Source organism: Bombus pascuorum, chromosome 3, assembly GCF_905332965.1.
Source record: "Bombus pascuorum chromosome 3, iyBomPasc1.1, whole genome shotgun sequence".
Lineage (NCBI taxonomy): Eukaryota > Metazoa > Arthropoda > Insecta > Hymenoptera > Apidae > Bombus > Bombus pascuorum.
Window position 1 is genome coordinate 6,749,756 of NC_083490.1, and position 23,280 is coordinate 6,773,035.

The following is a 23,280-nucleotide window of genomic DNA, read 5'->3' on the forward strand; positions in this document are numbered from 1 at the left end:
ATCATTGCCACGAATTCGCACAAGCGGCGTTTCCGATCGTTCGCGCCTTTACCATCGAGCGTCGCGTCCTGTGACGTCGAGCGACGTCGCGTGGCGTCGCGTCAATTCGACGCGAGTTTACGCGTACTTACAGACCCGTCGATCGAGCGGGCGACTCGAGTTTCATATGCGTTCCTGATCACGGTATTCGCGGCGCGTCGGACACGCTTTCCGCGCGACTTCGAATTTCACGAGGATCAGCGGTGACCACGATTGGAGAAACTTTCGTTCGAACCGAAGAAACATCGGCGTACACTCGCGTCTCGTCACGTTCGAATTTCATTGCTCGACCGAACGACCGATCAGGCTGTATATCGAATATCGAGGCACCGTGTGTGTAAATTTTTCGAGGTATAATCGAGCTGGAATGATTTCGCATTGAACATAGAAACGTAAGGAGAAAACGGTCCTAGCCGATTATTAAGGCTTCTTCTGGTAATAACGCGTTGGAAAGGAACGGTTGCACGCACCGATCTTGCCCAGGAACGCCGATGCCCTCGAGTAGCAGCGAAACGATTCTCAGCGCGGCAAACTGCCTTCCTGCCGCCCCCGACTCATGGGAACGTCCTCGGGGCGATGCGGGAACCAACGTTCAACGCCTCCTCTCTTCCAACGTGATTTTACTTTCGGCCTGCCTTTTATCTCCTTCCGTCTTTCTGGCCTCCGCCTCTGTCTGCTTCTCGATCGTGGAATCGATGACACAGCGCTACGCGACGCGGCGCCGCGGCGCTCCGTTCGATTCTATCGCAGAAAGCGGGAAACGCGACAAAAACTTGGTACTTGTGGTCGATCAGACGCGAAAGGAGTAGTCGATCAGACGCGAAAGAAGAAGTAACTGGCGGAGACCTGACTCGGAAGCAAGGAGCATGTGGACACGCGAATCACGAGAAACCGATCGATCGTGCAACGAGAAGACGAGATGGCGATTGAGAGAGAACCGGTAGCCCAGACGGGGCTAAGAAAGAGAGAGAGAGAATGTGTGTGTGTGACGCGGGATGGGGCCGTTGATGGGAAGAGGAAAAAGAAAAGGGGCGAAGATGAGCGGCACGTATGCCAAGCATGCGGGTGAGAAACACCCGAGGCGGCTGACCGGCCGATCCGCCCACGTTTAAGGTGCGCATCGACGTTGCGAACCGTACCGAACCGAGCCGAACCCAATCAGACCGGACCACACCGTTCTGCACGGCATCTCACACTCTGCCATCCGGATTCGCCCCGCGGCACACCAACGACCGTGGTAAAACGGTTGGCTGCATCCTCCTTCGAATCCGCGCCGAGCCAAGCGCCGAGTTGACGTCCTCCGTTGCGAACCACCACAGAGAACAGATTGTCTCTCCCTCTCTCTCTCTCTTTCTCTTTCTCTTTCTCTTTCTTCGCTCAGCACGCGATTCGAGGAACTTAGAAATCGAACGCCCCCGCGGGCACACGCCACCGTCACGCGAGCACCGTTTCTCTGCTTGGAAAATAACTCCATTCGAATCGCGGTCATTTTCCATTTACCCGAAACGAAACGTTTGCGTTATCGAAAATGATAGTAAAGATTATACGGGAGCGCTATCTCATACTTAATATACACCAAGGAATAAGGTAAAAACGTCTTCGTATGGATCGAATACTTTGGTTTGCGAGTAACGATCAAGGATGATTAAGGAAAACGTTCTGTTAGATTTTTAGTTCGGCGATCGTTCGCAATCCATCATGTAGATACTCAACGCGAGTGAACATCGTAAGCGTATGATCGAGAAGCGAGAAACAATGGGTTTGAAACTATTCGAAGAATTCCTGGTATTTTCGAGCGAGCGCAGAACTCGATGTTAAAACGTGCAGTGATGTGTACCAGAACGCGAATATTTTCTTTAATCGTCCATAACTCGAATACCGAGGAACCTACGTACAACGTATGTCCATACGACAATTTTTACTTATCTCAGAAGGTATAGATTCGTCCTCCGAAGCACGAACTCGCGCTTATGACTCGCGTTTAAGCGCTAACATTGACGCAGTACTTACGAAGCAGCGAGCTCCTTCGATAAAGTGTCGTCGCGGCGAGCAAGGACAAAATAGCTCGGCCAAGTAATTATCGCGGAACGAAATACACGAAGCTCGCGTGCTCGAACACCTTCCGGTTTCGGGGCACCCTTACACATTCACCAACCAGGCAGGTTCGACCTGCAGCTCGCGCCCACCTGTCGTAACGCTTGTCTCTGAAATTTCCTCGTTCGAAGCGACCGCGACGCGTCGGTTGTTCGAGGCTTGGTCAGAAATTTGCACCTGACGAAGCGACACGGAGACCCAACTTTCTCCGAGTTTCAGATCGATCGACGATAGCGACGCTACACGCTTAGAACAGGCGCGAATCGAAATCAAGCCATCGCTCTCGATTTCGTCGATCGCACCGCGCGTACCAGAGCTTTCTCGATACCTTTGAGAAATTTATGTTTCCGCTTCGTCTTCCCCGTTTCCGGATCGATAGGAAAAGATCGGGTGTTGCTCGAGGCTCGCGTTTGGAACCTCTTCCTTTTACATTATTTATCAACGATATCTCGAGTATATTTTTCTCTTCTAAACCTTCTATTACGCGTGCCGATTTTTCTCATCTCGAGACTTTTCCTAGCGTTATTGCTACTCCTCTACCTGTGCGATTGATTCAGAATGACCTTGACAGACGTTATGTTTGATGTAATTTTAATAAGACGTCTTTTAATTCGTGTAAATAAAAAGGTAAGAGAGAAAAGATGATAAAGAAAATATACGATAGATCTTGAGTGGAAACAATTATGCGAAACAATGTAATATATACTAGGATAAAGATTGGAATATAAGATAGCATAAACGATGGATGTAATACAATGTCATTGTTAACTGGAAGTCATCCTAAGCCGAAGCGCAAGGACTATAGCAACGAGGAAAAAAAAATAAACAGATTTTTATCTAAATGCGATTCAATGAGTTTTAGTCACAGGAGAAATAATCACCTGTATTTAATTACGCGGAGAAGCACTTAATATCTTGAACAATGTTAAGAATCTTTTTCGTCCGACCTTATTTTTACAACACGCCATAAAAACCTCAGAATCTCGCATCGAGATATCGAGGATGTCCAACAGAAGTTCTTAAAATTGGCTGCCACACATCGTGGTTCCCCTATACCATTTAATTCCCACAATTACGACGATATTGTTAGGAGTTTGAATCTTCAAATTCTACCTCGACAAACGAATTATACGCGATGTCAGGACTGTATATAAAATTCTCAGAGGCTTCATAACCTGTGCATCTTGCGTATATTTAGTGTCCATAAATTTATCCTTCGGAAGAATGCGGAATTGCTCGCTGTTAAACCCTGAGCTACTTCGCTTATTATTTAACAAATATTTATTTAATAGAACGATGAATTTCGCTAGCTCCGTCCATCGCAATAATCGATACGCGTGTCTAAACGTCGATCTATGAAATCTCTAAGATTCCCCTAACATAGATTTCATAACTTTACTATCTCAATTCATAATTTTAATTAAAACTTCCTGATCGTTACTCATCGCTCTCTTCTTCCTTATTACCGCGCGTTTCGCTATCTTTCCTGTACTTTGCCTATCTTTTCTCTGTCCCTTCCTTTCTACTGGTGGAATTTTTCTATCCTACGAAACTGTCAATAAACAAATAAATAAATAACACACGCTGCTACGAAAATGAGATAAATTTCGCGGCATGGTAACACCTGACAAGCAAGTCTGAGTCGCAGCAATTCGTTCCACGAGAAGGTGAGTCGCGCGATCGTTGCCTGCGACACGGCCACCCTTTCACGATCACCTGCTCTTTCGGTGTACGCAATTTTATAGCGCCTCCCGTTCACCGTTCGCGCCAAGAAAAAACTACAAAAGCTATCGAACGCGCACTCGCTCGAACAACATGCTCCGTTCGACTCTGAAACCAATTAAGACTTCCGATAATGTCGGTCGCGCATCTGCGTGCGGTATTCACCTTCCCCATGCCGTTCCCCTTTCGAGAATTCACGCGTACTCGCCATTCTACGCGCGAAACGGTGCCGCACGAACCTTTTAAAGAACAAACTAGTTAAGGCGCGTTTAGGCGTGCAAGAACATACAGCGAGAGCAACAGCATTCGTTTAACATAAACAGTGATCGAGCATTCCGTACGCAAACATATTTACGACAATAGCATTTTTGGCACATTCTTGGGCAATTCTTGGAACATTCGGATGTGACATCTTCGAGCCTATCTTCGAATAGCAAATTTAGCTTAGTTCGCGAATCTTAAACAAATCTTAAGGTGTGAAAATTCATTTTTTTATCAAATTATCTCTAAAAACGATCCTTATTATACGTAGAATATGGTTGGGAAATGGCACGTTACCGGTTTCTTCTCGTCGTTTAAACTAAACATTGGCGAGAATGCTCCTTCATGAAACCATAACCGATTCTTTCCACGGCTAAAAGAATCGAGTCGACGCTTTTGAAGCATTCTTGAAGCGTTTTTTAAGTATTCGCATGCTCGATTTTCGATTCGGCGAGCGCTGCTAAATGGCGAAAGAATGCTCGTTTACACTTCCGTTCGTAGACTTTCAAAGCGAAGGAAGCACGAGTATTCTTTCGCTTGATCTAAACGCACCTTTACAAGAACGTCGAATAGAACGAGATATGCGCGGCGATACGTCGCGACGCGACGCGGCGTACCACGACGTGTCCGAAGATAAAATGTAAGAAAGTAAAACGCAGCTATGCTAGCCTCGCAAACTGCGTTTTGCACTTGACACGTAACGCGCCGAGTCGCTTTGAAACTGAGTAAACGAACCCACGCAATAATCGATGACTCGCTCGAGAAACTTGTCGAAGATCCTTCGACTCTGAAACTGGTATCGTTAAACGCAAATAAAAGAAGAAGAAACGCGATATTAAATCGTGCCGTATTGCGAGAACGTTACGCGCAAAGGGCGAAAAGCGATCGAACTTATCGCTAGATCCTCGAATTTGTATATTTCAAACTTGCTCTCGTTTTAACAGGAATTTGTTTCGTTTTAAAAGCCTGTAACATCATTTTCATATTTTGTCAGAATTCAAGGTATTTTTGAACGTTAGAAAAACACAATGAAATGGAAAATAACCGAGAGAACGTACGGGCCGTAACTCTAGAACGTTCACAGTTTTAGAAGGTTTACTAGCGTTCCCAAATCTGTGGACATTTTTTAACCCTCCTTTGAGCACCCTAGCTTTGATCTAACGGGTGAGAATACTCTTTGGCACGGTAACATCGAACAAAGTTAGAGCACAATTGTTAACAGATAGCGGTTCGTCCGGACGAAAAATCACGCGTACAGACAAAAATAGGAAAACTAAAACAGGCTAAAGAATGAGAAGAACGAAATAACAAAATAAAACAGATAAGACGGATGAATAGATAAGAATAAATAAAGCGCGGTACGACGCGTAAGAGACGCACAGAAATTATGTAGCTTAGAGATATTCCTGAGGGAATCTTGAAGAGAAGGATGCGAACGGTATCGGAGCGACTGGAACGGTGGGAAGAAAGAATGTAGACGGTTTCGGAGAACGGGTGTGAGTCTGGCCGCGACACGATCCGAGTAGCTGGAATCGCGCAGTCACGCTGGCGCCAGTCGTACCGGTAACTCTATATCGATTCAAAGGCACGGTTGTCGACTCTCGCAGCCCCGTCGGGGATACACGACCGCCCAGTTAGCCGAGCACCGATGTATTTATACGACGCTGCCGAGGTACATCTGTTTCCATCCGGGCACGTGTCTACCACGAAATTAGAACGGTCGGGAAAAGGAAAGACGGGAAAAGGAGGCGAAACCAGAGAAATCGAGCATCGTGAAAACTTGCCAATCTCACCATCGAAAAAGAACCGAACCGATTCCTCGACGGGCTCCACTTCCATCTCTCTTTCCTCGCGGTCCCGCTCCTGAATCCATCGATTCGCCTCGATGCTTTCTCGATCTAAGCGGGAAACGTTCAAGTACGTATGTATACAGGCAGGTTCGCGAAAGCAATCGAACACTTGTACACGTCTCCTACGAATATATTACGCGCGTTATACGAAACATTTTGGAATATCGTTAGCTCTCTTGTGAGATTTCACCGACGATAGATACACCGATAAAGTTTGAAACGAATCCGAGAATACACGTAGAAATTAGACATTTAGCTCAAGAGTATTTCGCAAGAATATTTAAATAGTTATCAATGATTGCGAAAGAATATTTGTAACGTCGTATTGTTGTTCTCTGGCCGTTCATTATTTGTTATTAAATTAAACCATTATATATTTAAAATCGCTATTCGTAATGTGCAGCAATTGTTGACTGTATATATGTTTGCAATAAATATCTTGCAATTTCTACGTACATTTGTGGGTTCCTTTCAAATTTGACGAATATGATCGCGATAGCGCTGTCTCATAGCACGGTAGCAGTAGAATTTCAAAATGTTTTACATAAAACATACGACATAAAAGTTTCCGATGGTATATACTTAATCGATCGTGCATTTAACTCGGGTATAATCGATCCAATAGTCAGGTGCTTTCTATTTCTTTCTACTCGCGATCGTATACTTTCGTGTTCTCTTATGCTCGTTTTCCAGCGTATATCTGACCTCTCGAGGCTAAACGACCATCGCGGGTGTATTTACGTGATCCACCGTGCGAGCGAAAGCTTCGACTTTCTCGCATATCCAAAATAACGTTGGCGAATCGTCGTGGTTCCAATCTGCACGGATTCTTCCAGCAGACTCGCCCGAAACGCAGTAACGAGCTTCCACGTAACGTTCGATACGGGTCGTAAGTCAAATTCCCTGGACGACTCGAAGACGCTTAATCGCGTGCGTAATCGCGAATGTTTCCGTAGCGCAAAGAAACGTTACCGTTAATATGTACATAGCAAATATCGCGAGCAGCTCAGAACCATCGCGTTGGCCGATTACGTGAATGCGACAGCTTTTAAACGACCATGTGGCGCCAGATGTCGCGCCTCGTGATCTTTATAGCGTAGCACCGCTCTTCGTTCGACCATGAGAGCATACACTGCACACACGATGCATGAGTTGCACGACGCACGACATACGGACGTAACGCTCCGTCTTTCTCTCTCTCTCTCTTCTCTCCTCTCGCTCGCGCACACTGCACACTCTGGCAAGCGCCTACGAAGCGAAAGACTGTCTTAACTTCGCATTGATAAATTGTACTTACATATCTCGTTTCATAGTTACGACGATAAAGACGATTGTTTGCGCGCGTTCCCCTGCAGTTTCGACCGCTGTGTCTTTCCACGTTGTCGTTTGCCAAAAACGTACGAGGCGAATCGACGAACGAATAGCGTGAAAAGAAGAATGCCGAGCATCACGTGGGCGCGTCGAGATACAAAGACGAAGATGCGGGCAAAGGCCAGGTAATTACGCGGACAGAAGTAAGTACAGGTAGAGAAGATCGAACCGTTCTCGGAAGCTGAGGGTATCGGTTACAGCGTGAACAATGACTCTGTTGGTCGTCGACCGTATTTGGAGTATCGGTGTCATCCTATACAATTCTTCTACCACCTGGGTCATCGAACAGTTGTTCGGTTATACCGGCATTATTACCTCGAGCGGTCCAAGGACACCTGTATCGTCGGTGATGGGTTACGGCTCTCCGAAATACTCAACCGAGAGTACGATTTTCCCCGTTCGATGATTCTCGATGCTTCACGATGCTTCTTGATGCTTCACGATGCTTCTTGATGCTTCACGATGCTTCTTGATGCTTCACGATGCTTCTTGATGCTTCCCGTCATGGACACGACGGTCGTTATACCGTAGCTATATCAACGCGGACAACAAAAGAGGAATCGGGACTAGTCGAGATCGAACGTACATCGTTTGAAAAACACAGAGCGAAGGAAAGAAGAACGACAGGTCGTCATTAGGTTCGAACATCGTCGGTCGGCGAATAGCTCTCTGCAGGTGAGGAGTCGCTTTCTTCCCTTACGACCTGGCATAAATCAAACCTGCGCCAAGGAACTCGTTACGCTCGCTCACGCCCTGGCACCACCCGCGCTCTTAGCATTCGTAAATTTTCCTCCACGAAGAATATAGTCTTGATGCGACTCGGGGCTCGCAAACAGTCGACTCTCGCCGAGCTTTGTAACCGATAGCTTAAACCCATCCACATTTTCTCTTGCACCTGTTCCACCGATCCTCTCTTCCTGCCGTCTATTCTAACGAACACCGATTTTCAAACCTCACCAGCGTTAGAAACCTAGCGTAATGTTCCTCGTCATTAGAACGAACCTGTTGCTTCGTAGCGATCGAAGAATACTCGAACAGACCAGGAAACCGCGTGTCGAGAATTTTTCGCGAGCGCCGTGACGCGACACCTCGAGCATGAGGAACGCGACGAAGATAGGATGGGGAAGATGTGGCTAACGTTACAAACACGAAAACGAAGAAGATTCGGGACACAGGGTGGAGGATGAGTTAGGTTGGCCGGGTGTGGATGCCGCGGTCCGTGCGGAGAATGCAAAACGATGAACGTGGTGTACGTATGTAGTCGACGACGATCGGTGCGACGGAGAGGCGTACGGCCAGGGTGAAGAGCGGCAGGGTGGACGGTGGCGACGAAGCGTGTGCCGGAGGAGAGTAGAGAAATAAAGGCAATGAATGATGCCGTGCGGCAGGTGCACGGTAGAACGTTTAACGAGTGGTTCGCTCCCAGACTCCGTGCACCTGTAACGCTTGGACCGGACGGATCGGCTCGCAACGAGACTCGTCTCCCTGTCTCCTCGTCGAATTCACGCACCTCGTTCCTCGTGTTCCTTTATTCGCGTTATTTAAAAGCTTTCCAACGACGAATCTCGACGGATAGCGACCTATTCCTCGACCATTTTACGGAATATTGATTATCGCGGAAAATTAAAGAAACTGGTTTATCGTCTTCGATCGTCTGTAATATTCATCGCTAGAAGGGCGAGCACCGTGATATTTCAACGATCGTAAGTCAGGAAGCTACAGCCCTCCAGCTTCGAAACGTGAGAAATAAACGACGCCGCATACGCGCGAGATGAAATACGATCACGGCACGGCTATGCTCGGAGAAAAGCCGCTTAAGAATGCTCTCGGGCTCCATTGCCCTCCTATCCTCAGCCCCTTCTCACGCACACGTGTACGCAACCGACCAACGTCGCATCGTCTTTCTCTCTTTTCTTTTCTACCTTCTATATTCTATATTATACCACAGCTCACTCATCCCATTCTCGATCGACCCACCTGTTGAGTTCCGGCAATGCTCTTTCCCTGCATTGCGTTCCGTCGTTGCCGCGACATAACTTTTTCGCCTTCCACCTCGATACCAACAACCCCCCGTTCGAATCGTCGAAACTCCGCGTTTTCCCATCTCCTTATCTTGTTCTTGTCCTTAGTTTTTCTTGCGAATCTTCACTCCGCTACCGTCTACGTTCGCAGCGTTCGCCAAGTAATTTCAGAAATCCTCCGCCTCTTCGCTTCGCTCCGAACCAATCGAGCGAGACCCTGTCTCGAACCTCGAGAAAGCGTTTAAAGGACGATTATCCGATCCGAGTTTTCGTCGATGTCCCTTCGGATTCGAACGGCTACGAATTACGACGCGAAACTTTCGAAACCACGTGTATACACCGCAACTCGTAAATACGTAAACACCTTCGATCGATTTCTAATAACAGTACCTGCTTATAATTAAGATACACGTAAGAGACAATGGCAAATTAAGACTAACACTCGCGAACTTTTTCCGGAACCCCGTAGGAGCAACTGCACCTATCAAGGCCTTTCGAAAGCCATCGGGCTGCCGATGCCATGAATTTTGGTTTGCCGACGAGTTCTCTCACAGATGTGTGCAATGTGCAGTTTTCGTTAACAAATTCTAAGAGACGCGAACGTTACTGTTTCGAAGTTCCCAGGAACGCACGTGTAGCCGATGACCCGACGTCATGGTGCTCTACGGCGCGTGTTAGATGATAAGAATGCCCTGGAAGGATCTGGCCACGGAGTGGGGAGGTGACGAACCTTCTGGCAAGAGGAATGAGTCGAACAGCTCAGCGCTTACCTCGGAACCTTGAAGGCATAAATAAAGTCATTTAAAGAAATTTATTCATAACGAATATATCGTATGAAACACAGATGATTTAATTAAACGGTAAAAAGAAAAGAAAATTCGTCAGAGTGCTCATCAATTTTAAATATTATCGCCAGAATCACGGTAGCCTTTCTACCAATTTGCGAGAATCTTCCCTCCTATCGTACCTATAATTTGACACTCAATCGCGCTGAGAATAACGAACCCCTTAAAGAGTAAATCTGCCTCATAATGTTCGACGCTCGCAGATTCCAATTTCTTCGTTGCATACTAATTTTCAAGAGTAAATTTTATCACGTCGCTCTTTATCGTTCAATTCTATCGATCAATAGAATTCATCTGATTCTTAATTCAGTGTTATCGTTCGATCGATGATTTGATCAATTTCATTTTATCATAAACGATCTTAGATCTTCTTATCTGTAATTTCGAAACAACGTTAGTGGCATGCGTTTTGGATCGTCCCATGTCCATCGATGAACACGATTGTTCTCAGCTATTAACACTAAACCTACCAGCGCCGGCCAAATTGACCGCTCTCGAACTTCTACACAAATTTAACCATATTTAAACGTTATCACATCGCTTCATAATTTCCGACTTTTCCCAAAACATCCATACAATATATTTTTCCATATTTACTTTTAGTTCGCTCTTTCATTTTCTAAGAAAAATTTCTATTCTGCCTTGCATACCGCGAGCGGCCAATTTGACCGGCCGACGAAATATTTTAGTTATTCTTAAAATAAATGCAATCGGTACGAAGAAAAGGCTATCTCAAGATCAGATGACAAACAGAATCGGTAATAACGAATAATAACAGCTGTTACATCCGTAATTTTGTCATAAAACATAATTCATCCCTCGGTCAAGATGGCCACCAGTCAACACCACTGTCAAGACTCAGGCCCATAATAATCCTAAGAAACTGCCATAATATTTAGAATTTTTTACAGTCCACTGTTACAAATATTTTAAAAGTTGAGTAATTTCCTAGGATTACTGTTCATTGCCATAAAACACGGGAAAAGCGGGTTTTTCCCAACTCCGCCCTCGAGTAACCGTTGGTAGAGAACGACCAATACCTATCGATATTTTCGTATAAATATCACCGTCACAGACCATATTCTAACTTGCTGTCGTCCTTTCGATCAGAATACATCTCAGTTTGTTAGTCAATCAGTCTTAGTGTTAAACCCTTAAATTTAGGGATACCTGATCGTCGACGTCCTATCCCTTGGACATAAAACACCAAACGACTTAATAAATTGCCCCGAAATTTTAAGGCAATTCGGTTTTCGGATTTCTCCGCTCTCTATTATACACTGTCCCCTTCTCTGGCAAGAATTTCACCCAACCCGCTGCGGGCAACATAATTGTATAACGTAATACATATAATAGACTCATTACAGACGTAAATTTATATTGCGACAAGATCAGCTTCTTCTCCTCTTCCAACACCTTCGGGCGTATTCTACTTTCTCTACTTTCACGCTGATCGTTTTTTCTATTGCTTCAATCTTTATATACTACAGAGTGTACAAGCTGTAAACGACAAACAAATAAATAAATATTACATTCCATCAAAAGTAAGCAGCAAGCGTTCATATAGCGTTTGAGCAGTAAGTAAGTGTACGCGTCATTCATACGGATTCCAAAGACGAACGAAAACCTTTGAATGTCTGTCCCGAAACGCGACAGAAACAGATACAGCGAATACGGCCCGATAGCCGACAAAAAGTAAACGTCAACGTTATCGCCCCTTCGTCTTCGGCGATGATGCTACAGCGAAATTAGCTGTCCAGCTGCGACGGAGGTGTCAATTAACTCCGAGCTAAGATATCGAGTCAAAGTTTCATGCGTTCGGGAGGATCGCGAAAAGAGAAGAAACGAAAGTCAAGCGAAATTGATCGAGAACGATGGAATCGACGTGCGGATGTCGAATGGGATCGATCGGCCGATCGAATCGAGTCGAGTCGAGTCATCGACAGGACGAACACTCTCGTCTTCTCACGGTTGACAGCGGCAGGTGCGAAGAACCACGCGATCCTCGCGAAATAATTCGGTCTACCGATGACACGCGCGGCCCGACAGTGGCGTTCCTCGCCGCGTCCACGGCCACGGCTCGCAGAGCCGGAATGATCGCCACCTGCCTGCGCTCCACCCATCGACAACGATCCAGCGTAAATATTCCGAACCTTGACTCGCAGAGAAACTCGTTCGAATCGTGAGAAAGAGCCACTCATCGGAAATAACTCGGAGATAATCGAGCGAAACGATCGACGTTTCCAATCGAATGTTATTCGCGTTTTTCCTTTACTGTCTCCAGGTAACCTTATACGTATATATAAGGCTACCTCACACGTGTATTCTATCTCTGACGTGGAACGTAAGTAGTCTAATAAATAGTCTAATAATAAGTGTCCGAACAGCGTAACGACGAATATAGGATTCGAATAACGCGTACAAGTGACCATTGGATGATTCGTCGTTGAAGTTCGTTCGTGTCGGAGGTAGTTTGAAAATGGATCGAGCGTTCTTGAACGTAACTAATTCCGCGCTGGACAGCATAAAGCAATCAACGATCCTAAATCTAAATTCGGGACTGATCGGACCTGATCCGCCGATCGAAAAGGATCGTTTGCTTCGAGAGGCAAAAGGCGATCTATCGGTGGGGAACTCGTGTTATCGAATCGCGTATTCTAAATTCAGGCTAATTGGCAATGAAACGATAAAATCGCGTCCCATCGGAGAAGGAATACCTTTGCGACGAAAGTTCTGTAGGAAATTAACCGTTCGACCGATCATAGAAAAAGGAGCATTCGATATTACCCATTAGTACGATTTTTACCTATTTTCTCTCGTTGTTATCCGACAAAGTTTGAATTGGATTTTCAAGAACGTATACAGATCCAGGGACGAAAGACGTATCATATACATATATGTAAAAGTACGTATGTATATACGTATGTGGAAATCCATATGCGTTGGTCGTTTGCGCAATTACGCGCTTTTGTGATTCGAGTCAACGATACGGATTCGCAACAGGCGTAAAACGTGACTATCGACTGAGGGAATCAAGGGAGGAGAAAGACAAAACGAAACAGAACTGCGAGCGCATGCTTCGCGAACACGCGCATACATACAGCCACGAATAGACGGAGGGGGGATAAGAGAAAGAGAGAAAGAGGGATGAGCAAGGGGTAGGGAAGAGCAAGGACATATGGCAAAGCTTTAATAATTGAAGCTGACACTGGCGCAGATGGGAACGCAGCCGCACGGTCCGCCCATCAAATATTTAGAGATTATAAAGTACGCACACACGTACACACACATAAGCGCCACACATGCTACTATGACGTCGTTTATATATTTCCTCGTAAACGCGTGTCCGCGTACGTACATCGCGAAACGAATAATCGCGAAAGTCGTCCAAACGAGTACATAAGCCGGTAAAGCTATTAAAATACGGACTTTCGATTTGCGATCGTTGCTTCATCGCGACAATTAGGAAGTAAGATTTATATCGTGTATTAGCAGTTAAGATGGAAGGAATAAGCAAAGAAAAAGATAACGGAACAAGGTGCGGAAGAAATAACGAAGATTGGAAGATGCGATTAGAGGGGTGGCTGACGGAAATGATAGCTTTAAAAAAGAACTTCTAGCGTAGACTCTTAGTGCGTAGTATAGTAACTGGGTTAATGATAGCGTTCGAATAAAGCGTAAGAAGGATAAGTGAGAAGATCGAACGTGGAAGCGTGTGGTTGGAAAAATTGCAACCAGGTCGTATTCCTCGGCCGCGGGGACAAAATCAAATAAATTAGTATTGTTATTATTACTATGTATTAGCGTGCGACTGATAGTCGAGAAGCAAGAGCAACGGCAGGTGCATGCGTCGCTACTTACGACAGTGGGGATACTGACAAATCGCAACTCGCCCTCGGAAAAGAGAAGACCGTTGCCAAACTTGCCCGACAGGTTACTACCGCATACACGCGCGGAACGCCACCGTCGATCGCTTCTAAGGACCGCGTCAGCTTCACGGTGTTCGTCTTCCAATTCTTTCGAGCGATATACCCTCGTTCCGATTCGCACGTCTCGCGATCGCATTCTTCCGGCGAATACGTCGGACGACAGGGACAGGACAAAGAGTAGAAACAGGAGGAGAAGAAGAATTCCAACGTTTGGAATATAAGGGAAAGAGAGAAAGGATGAAACGTCGTTGTCGATGATTTCTGACAGATTCGGTAGGGCAGATCGAACGATAGAACTCGGTCGAATACGCTCGTCTCGCGAGGATGGCGGTCGGTGCCCTTGGGAATTTCCTTGGCCTTTTTCGTCACATCTGGTAGACACACGTATCCCGACAAATCGGGTGGCCCGCCAGTTTCGTCGTCCTCTCTCTCTTTAATACCCTTAAGGCACCCCTATCCGCGCATATGTTTCGCAGATACCATACGAACACGTTCGCACCAGGGGTTCCCTCGGTCCTTTTTCTCAAGACTCCAGCTTTCCATGAAATTGTAACCTACGTGAAAACCTTCGCAACTTGTATGCCAACACGTGCTTACGAATGTGCCGAATCCGAATTTACGTAGGAAGCGACCGTTGGGTCGCGCAGTCAAGTTTATAACGATGCCAACCGTAATCAAAGATGACGCGAATTGTTTGTATATCTTCTTAACGCTAGCGCATTGTTCCGAACAATTTTTACGTAATTGCATTTTTCTAACGTTAGAAGTGCCTTTTATCGGTGTGCATCATTTTTTTCCTCAATCTCGCGCGTTAAACGTTTCTTTAGAACATTATAACTCTTTTCGTTCGCGCGAAATGAACATTCGAAGCATAAAAATTCGAAAATCGCAGGGGGGGGGGGGTCAAGCAGGATCATCTGCACGGGGTACCAAATCTCGAAAGCGGCGGAAATTGTCGCACGATCGACGATCGCTCGTCGCTCGTCGTGAAAACGGTATCATGGAGTAACGAGTGATTCGCGATAGAATGCGATTACCAGTTTACTCGGATCCGTTCGAGAACAGTTGCAACGCGTGATAGCGGCTACGGTATCTCTCGACCGGCACGCGTTATCAGGAATATCGATCGTTGCGCGATCGATTTCACGCGTTTCGTTTCAACGTCGTCGAACAGCGAAGAACTCGACCAAAAGTTGCGATTAGTTGTGGTACCTACGTATACGTATACACGTATAGTCGGATTAGAACGCACGTGCGACACAAACGTCCGATCACCGCGTCGAGGAATACCACCCGTGTCGAGTCGAAACAGGGATTAAGACCTCGCGGTTCAAACAGATGGCGAACATACGCCCGTATGACACATCCCGGTCATACCGAGCGTACCCTGCACGATAAAGGAGGAACTGGGATTTTTCGAGTCGTAAATGTCCGAACAACGGTGGAAACCCGAGACGACCTTCTGCCATTTTTGCCAATTGCCCTCGTAAAAACCATTTGTTCGAACAGAAATAACAAGACGGCAACTGGTACCAAGAAGAAGTTGGAAAACAAAGATACGCCGAAACGATCTGAAAAGAGCAACCGAGAGAATCGTTTCGCCGCGCCGAAGATTCACGATTCGTGGTTAAACCGCCTGTCGTGACCATGTAACCACGGTTAGGCTCTATCAGACAGATTTCAAAAATGGAGCAAAGATAGGAAACGAAGAAGGAAAGGTAATACGTTTGAAAGACTGTAAGAATGGTAGATAGATAGATAGGTGGGTGGGTGGGTAGGTAGGTAGGTAGATTGGTAGGCAGAGATAAGTAGGTAGGCAGATAGGTAGGTAGGTAGGTAGGTAGGTAGGTAGGTAGGTAGGTAGGTAGGTAGGTAGATAGGTAGGTAGGTAGGTAGGTACGTAGGTTTCCGCTAAACACTGAAGAGAGATTCTCGGTCGTAAACGGTGGCCGACAAACCGGAGTCTCGTAGGCTCGCGTTTCTTTCGCATGCGTAGCACCGCGACACCGGCGCGGCATTACGATCCGCCGCGGGTGGTTGACTCGAAATCGAGTCGACGATGTTTGAAACATTTGCGCGGCAACGAAGATCGAGTGCGAGAGAGGAGGAAGGAATCGAAGGAGCGCAAAAGGAAAGGCACGAGACGGCCACGAGAAGGGAAGAAAGAGCGAGACCGGTGTGATGAGGTGAGGCATGGGGCAGAAAGGAGAAGAGAGGAGAGGAGAGGCCGGGAAGAAAGATGGACGGCGCGGCATGGCGCGACACGACGCACGGAGAAACCGAGTCAAACTCTCGGCCGGCTGGCGCCGTTCTGTCGGCCCCCGCTGCCTCTTGCCGCCAACAATGCGCGCCGTACACCTCTTCCCCGTTTGTTTCGCCTGCCATCGTCACCAACGTCAGCGCCAACACCAGTACCTGTAGTACCGACACCAGCACCGTGACATCGCTGTTCCTACTACCACCATCGCTCATCGTCGTCGACGATAACGCTACTAGTGTGGGATACTCCTTATAGCGAGATGCTTGACCCCGTTGAATCGCAAACTGAATACCGTGCTCGAAACTCATCCGTGTCGTGTGATCCGATCGAGTTTCCAAGCGCGGCGAGACGATGCTTACTCGACTTTCGGGCGCCTCCGCGCGCCAGTATTGGTGCTAAAGTCGATACACGCGATACATTCTCGGACGGAGCAAAGTGGTGCGGAGGCTGAAAAAGGAACAACGTCCGGTGCGTTGGTAGTGGTGATGGTATCCGTAGAATCGATGGTATCGATACCAGTGGTGGTGTGCAATGGAAATGGTAGTGGTAGTGGTAGTGGTAGTGTAGTAGTAGTAGTAGTAGTAGTAGTAGTAGTGGTAGTGGTGGTAACGTTAGAGGCAGCAAAGTCACTGCAGGCAGACCAGTTGGGACTCCATCGTACGCGCGTGAGATGAAAGAGGCTCGAACGCACGAGGAGAGTTAGTACGTCGTCGACCGCGCTCGAGTAAGGACGCGTTTTGCTATAGCAGTTGTCTTTTTCGGTTTTTGGACTCGAACCAACTTCGTACCAACGTACGCGAATAAAATCGTGATCGTGATTTTCTTTTTTCCTCCGTGATTTCCATATCTTTCGATGGTTGTTCGTAAGAACGCGACGAAATTTGAGCGCACAGACTCGTAGAAAGTGTTGGAAGAAGAGAAAGAAAGCGAAAGCGATAGCGGGAAAACTTAAGAAGGAAGAGAGAAGAAGCTGTTGAAGCAACGAGGCGAGGGAAGAAAGACGCGAAGCGTGCAACGCGATTACGCGCTAACCCGTGTACCTATTCGCGGCACGTGCTCGTAGGATCCACTACAAAAAAAAAAAGTAGTGCATGAACGGGTGAAGTAATGCGCGTGTGGTGATCAAGAACAAAGAAGACGGTGCTCAACGTGCGCACTAACGCGCCTTCGTGTCTCCAATTAGCCATCAAAATGACCAATCACGTTGTGGAATCAGCCTCCGAATTGTCGGCTTTGATGAAAGGTGACTATCTCTTTCAAAATACAGCTTAATCCCGATGCAGCGTTCCCGTTGATTAACGCCGATCATCGACACGGTCCCTTTAACCCGTTGCGGGTTAACACTCGGTTTTATTCGCGCGATCACGATCTCCCGATCAATTTCACGATTTTTTAAATCGACTAATTTCAATTTCGTTTACGATCGTCCACGATCACGTAGAAATATCGATGCGAATATTTAAACTCCTCCAACTTGGTTTTCGTCGACGCTCCGATATTTATCATATCGTTCCGGATACTTAGCACGAGGAGGATCGTAAACGTTAACGCAATACGAATGTCGTTGTTATTGTGGTGGTCGTCGTTCGGTCGATTGATAGTCTGTCCGTGGTGGGAGTCGCGAAGAACGATAATTATCATTATGAACGGCGCCAGTCGTCTCCGAGCGAGAGATCGAGTGCCTGAGCACCAGCAGCACCGAGTCATGCGGCTGTGAAACCGACTTCGCGGAGAAGAAAGATGCTATAGCCTCGCTACAAGGGGAGCTGAGACAGAACGCGATCCGTGGAAAACGGTAAGACAGCGGAAGGGAGAAGTGACAGTCGATAGAAAAGGAGAATGCGAAAGAGAGATAGGGCGCGGCGGCGCCAGCGTGGGTTGGCTCACACGACTAGCAGGCGAATCGACTTGCACGAAACAAACGACCTCTTGACCAAACTTGAAACTTCTTACCGTCTAATCTCCCTGTACACTTCTGTTCCACGTTTCTCCGAACTTTACTTCTTCTCCCTGTACTTTTTTTATTTACTTCTTTCATCCTCCCTCCCTCTCTATTTTCCATTCTACTCCTTTTTCTTCCTCTTTCCTTTCTCATTCTCTAGTATCGTCGCCGAAGCGTTCATTAACGTTTTGCCCTTTAAAAAGTCTTTCCTCCGCTCAGGCTAACGAACAATAATTACTCGTGCTGAATATTGCCGCCTATATGCGTGAGCATAATGGGCGCTCACTCAGTAACACAAAAGAAGGTGTTTTATAACCGATCGAGTAACGTTTGCCCCGGGCTAACACCGACTATACGGAAAAAGGAAAGAAGAAAAAGAAAAGAATAACCGAGCGATCGGTTCTCGGGGCGTTCGTCTCCACTCGATTTAACGAACGGTGGCGCGAACAAACGTTCGATCGAGCCTAAATCGAAACGAAGTAGCTCGCGTTTACGATGTTAACGATCGAAACAAAGATCTTTTATAGATATGCCTTTGTAAACTGTCCTTCGTTGTTTCTCTTGTAAAAAAATTCGTCCCTTTAATATAGTAGAAGATAGGTCAAAGACAGGATTTCTTAAATTAAGACCGTCCCAAGAACGCGATTACCGGGCTAAACCAAACTCCACAGTCGTAAATTGTCGAGTGTAATCGATATCCTATTGTCCGTGGTTACAGGTACGCACAAGTAGAAAAGAAGAGAACCAATGCTACGGTAAACGTCTAACTTTCCACCCACCTGTGCGCAAAGTCGCACCTGCTACCTGAACCGGACCTCTTCCGTCCTCGGACCCGTTCCCCGCTTACTCTACCCTCGTTCCCGCGACCACCGATCTTTCCAGCCACCTTGTTGCTTACCGCTTACTATTTGCCACTACCAATTCTCTGAAAAGTCTCTCTCCGTTCCGTTTCTCCCACTTTTCTTCCATTTAATCTTTCTTCGCGATCCTCGGGATATCGTATATATATATATAGAAACTCAACAAAAGGATTCTGATCGACGACGATAGTGGTTTACAGGCTACCTCTTAGAGAAAAAAAGAATCAGAGATTCGATAGCACAGGACGCTTCTCGGAGCTCGATAACGCATCGCAACTTCGAACGATGTCGTTTGTCGTCGATCGTATCGTCGTGTACGTTGCTGTCTATAAGTTACCGGACACTCGTTTATTTTAGGCAAAACGATCAGTGGAATTTAGAATGTAAATATTTTTGACATTACATAATCTCGTCATTTGACGCAAACGCTAGATACATGGAAGTTACTTCATGGCATAGAACCGTGCATACTTTTGTGGAGGATGGTCGATCGTGTGGTAGTTTAAACGACGAGATTACTCGACGTTGAACCGTCAAATATATTTAAAATCGTTAAAAGAATGTTCGTTAAGAACTAACTGATTCGCTAAAGACTGTGTACTGATCGCTAATAAAATCGCTCGAGACTGAGACTGAAAACTGGTCCTCTTACGATCGCGTTCGTTTCTTTATACTGGTCGAGGGAGTACCGGAAAATTTAAATTCGCCTTTGTTTGACGGTTGCGCGTAGCGGCGATATTGTTTTGCCCGCAGTTTGTTTATTATTACGTTATGTATATCCTAACGATTTTGATACTCCGAGGCAAACCAACAACATGATTCGAATTTTTATCCACCTTACTCCGTTACATTTTAATTCGACCGAGTAGCTTACGAGTAAATAATGAAATTAATCAAAAAAGTCGTGTCTACGTTCTACCTATCATTTTACTCAAGATAAGAGCAAGTGTTCGCTTACCAAACCATACCAAAGTATGGCAGTACGCATACATACAGTGGCTGGAAAAAGTATTTGCACACCATTGTGTTTACTTTGTATATTGACGTTTGTATATTAATTTTTATATCAATCGGTAGCGTTTCCACGAAACTATACGAATTTGGTAGTACGAAGATGAAACGTGAAATCCGATAAGAATAACGCTTCGTTGGAAAGTTAGCATACGCGCGAATACTTTTTCCGGTCCCTGTAGGTACGGTATATTCCCTCGATAGAGATTCGTACGACTATTCGATATCGCAAACGTATTATCGATACCTTCGAATGTTTGTTGTCACGATTACCTTCGAGGATAGAAACTGGGTGTGAAGTAAACATTTGGATAATGTAACTAGAAGGTAATCTCATCCTTATTTTGTAAAAACACGATACAAGTGCGAATCCTATTGAGAACGGAACTGAATCAAACGATCGACTGAAAGAAGAAAGGAGAAAGAGGAGGAGGAGGAGGAGCCGTGGAAGAAAAGTGGTGAAGTCAAGTCGCAACGTTGACGCGGCGCCAACGCAATCGATTTAAACGTTGCTCTCGCAAAACCATCTGGCGACCGCAGTCTTCGCCTCTTTCTCTCCTTCTCCCTCCTCTCTCTCTCTCTCTCTCTCTCTCTCTCTCTCTCTCTCTCTCTCTCTCTCTGTGCATGTGTCAGAAGCAGCATCTTCTTACGAACAATATCCCATTTAAGTAGAGTGCAGATTTTTATGCAAATTCATACTTCTATAAACCTACAACAAATTGAATCTAAGTAGATGTTTACTTCAGCCTCTGAGTATCATAGCAACTGTCGTTACGCTTCGCATATTTTCTATATTTTTCCACATTATGTGCAACTCGCGTATTTCTGTAATTTCAAATTTTCTAGAAACGCATACATATTTACGGTCTATTAGGTATATATTGTGCGAGTCATTCAGCGTAGCACTTATTGATTTGATTTGCGTTTCAAATTACTCGTCGTCAAAATAATTGACACTCTAGATATACATGTGGCTGATACGCGTTTGAATGTTCGTTAGCGCTTCTTCTCTCGATGCGACCACGACGCTTATTTATAATCCTTGCAAAAGTTGGCGACGGTTTCTTCTCCGCCTTATTTCCAAAGAGCCGCGTCCACGAACGTTACGCTTCACTATTTCTAGGACGTTGGGTCGCATCGCGAAGAAAGAAAACGACCACCGCGTCCACGAGATGAAACGACAGAGCTCTACGTACTACTTACTTACGTTCAACCATAAATTTCGAACAGCGACGCAATGAAATTTAGAATCATCGTCGCGTTCTCAACCCGATTTCTACCTCTAATCCCAACTTCGATTTCCTATTAAGATTACACGCGTTTTACATGTTTATAACGGCGCGTCGTCCCGGCTCGATCATTTCTTACTCGTCGTCGATGTTCGCCGTCGCATATTGATTTTCGTACGAATCGGCCGACGAAATTCAGATGGAGAATGCAAAGCGAAGATGCGCGAACGTTATAAAAGGAGAAGAAAGAGAAAAGGCGAAGGAGGATCGAAGGACGCGCGAATACGCGAAAAGGAGAAAAAGAGTGTCTGGCAAGGGAGTGTCGGTAGAGGGAAGAAACCGCGAAAGTATCACGCCATCACGTGGCTATCCGTTCGTACGTCCCTGACGAAAATATGATCGGAGATATCCAGTCTGCGGTTAACCGTACGCCTTCGCGCGAGTTTACACAGATGTCCAGATGTTATTTCGGTCTGTTTGAACAATTGCCGAACAAGACGACAAAGATGCATGGCGTAGTACGCGATATTCGCGAACGTAATTTAGGGGCAATCGTATGTCGTACGTCGAACACCTCTTCCAGCATCGTCCCAAGTTCTGGCAGTAACTTATCATTTTTCCTCTCGTGTTTTCCACGTTTCGCTCCTAGAAGCAAAGTCTGTACGACGTCAACCCTATGCTTCTTTCCTACCGCATCTATCCATGCTACGTGATTTTAACGAAATTATGAGAAATTTAATTTTTTTCTGAGGTATTCGATTCCTATAAAAGAGCATGGGTCCTGGTTTTTCGTATCAACTGTTTCATACGACATTGATATGCGGTGAGCAGCGATTTTGTACCATTTTGTGGCACGAATAAGCTAATTACCAAGTATGCGACACACCACGATATGTATCATATAGTTTTGGTTTAAGAAAGGACATTCGCGCGGCTATTGTCGTTTTTATTTGACGATCTACGGGAAAAGATGTGAGCGCAGCTGACAAAATAATAGGTATCGCGTGTTTTAAAAGTTATTACGGCACATTTGGTTGAAAATCGCCGGCATAGAGCACGCAGAACCAATGGAGAGATGAAAAATCGCGACACGAACTCCCTACGACTATGTAGCGTTGGTTCATTGAAACCAGACAGATGCTTGATGTGTACGACAGAAAGAGCGAGAGAGAGAGAAGGAGAGAGCGGTAATCTTATCGTAACGATAAGTCCTTTAAAGACACGGTCGAACCGCCACCAGGTGTGCGCAAGCTGTTATCATCCAACACGCAGAGTGTTATCCTTGATGGAATCATCCAGGATAATCATTCGTGTTTCCAACGCTCGTTAAAATATTCGGTAATTTGGTAATACGTTCACGCGCGATAGTTCATGCTATCCGATATTAAGCGTTTCGAAAGTTGGACCCAATCGCTTTACCGTTCTATCTTTTGTTATATCTTGGTGGTTATTATTTAACTTAAGACACGATGTGAACATATATCGATGGAAAGTGGGAAATCGTACGCGAATAGGAAACCACGAATATCCGGTGAACGGAGGCAATCTTTTGTAGCATTTTCTCTTCCGCGTCATTTTATTCTTACGATGCGTAAATTAACAAAGACAATGCCGAACCAGAAGAGCAACGCGACGTAACGCGACTGGTATAACATACAACGTAGCTATCGATACATAGGTCGACGAGTAAACGGTTTTTTTATCGAACAGGTGAAATATATAATGCAAATAGGTTGTTCAAAAAGTTTCTTTCGTTTCATAAGGAAATAATAAATAAACAAAGAAACTTTCCGGACAGTACTTAATACTTAAGTAATGCGCATGAAGCGGACACACAGAACGAAAC

General features: G+C 45.8%; 1 protein-coding gene and 2 long non-coding RNA genes across 6 annotated transcripts in view; 1 reads left to right on the plus strand and 2 right to left on the minus strand.

Annotated features, from left to right (window-relative positions):
- Positions 1-7,865, minus strand: part of LOC132905441 (uncharacterized) — a 10,401-nt gene extending 2,536 nt beyond the window's left edge. The window contains exon 1 of the long non-coding RNA XR_009657793.1: positions 7,264-7,865. This is a non-coding gene — a long non-coding RNA (uncharacterized LOC132905441). The remainder of the gene's footprint in view (positions 1-7,263) is intronic.
- LOC132905401 (uncharacterized) overlaps positions 7,442-23,280 on the plus strand; it is an 18,379-nt gene continuing 2,540 nt past the window's right edge. Inside the window, exon 1 of one of the 3 annotated variants that reach the window (XM_060956694.1) lies at positions 7,442-7,462. Coding sequence is in view for 1 of the 3 variants with exons in the window: in XM_060956692.1 (XP_060812675.1) it covers positions 17,584-17,635 (52 nt within the window). In the remaining 2 variants the exon portion in view is untranslated. Of the gene's footprint in view, positions 7,463-16,035; positions 17,636-17,935; positions 18,188-23,280 lie in introns of those variants that run through there. The other 2 variants (XM_060956692.1, XM_060956693.1) reach the window with 2 other exon arrangements.
- LOC132905444 (uncharacterized) overlaps positions 7,912-23,280 on the minus strand; it is a 20,659-nt gene continuing 5,290 nt past the window's right edge. The window contains exons 1-4 of one of the 2 annotated variants that reach the window (XR_009657796.1): positions 17,814-17,903; positions 9,809-10,136; positions 9,315-9,735; positions 7,912-8,307 (exon numbers count right to left, since the gene is read on the minus strand). This is a non-coding gene — a long non-coding RNA (uncharacterized LOC132905444). Of the gene's footprint in view, positions 8,308-9,314; positions 9,736-9,808; positions 10,137-17,813; positions 17,904-23,280 lie in introns of those variants that run through there. The other variant, XR_009657797.1, reaches the window with a different exon arrangement.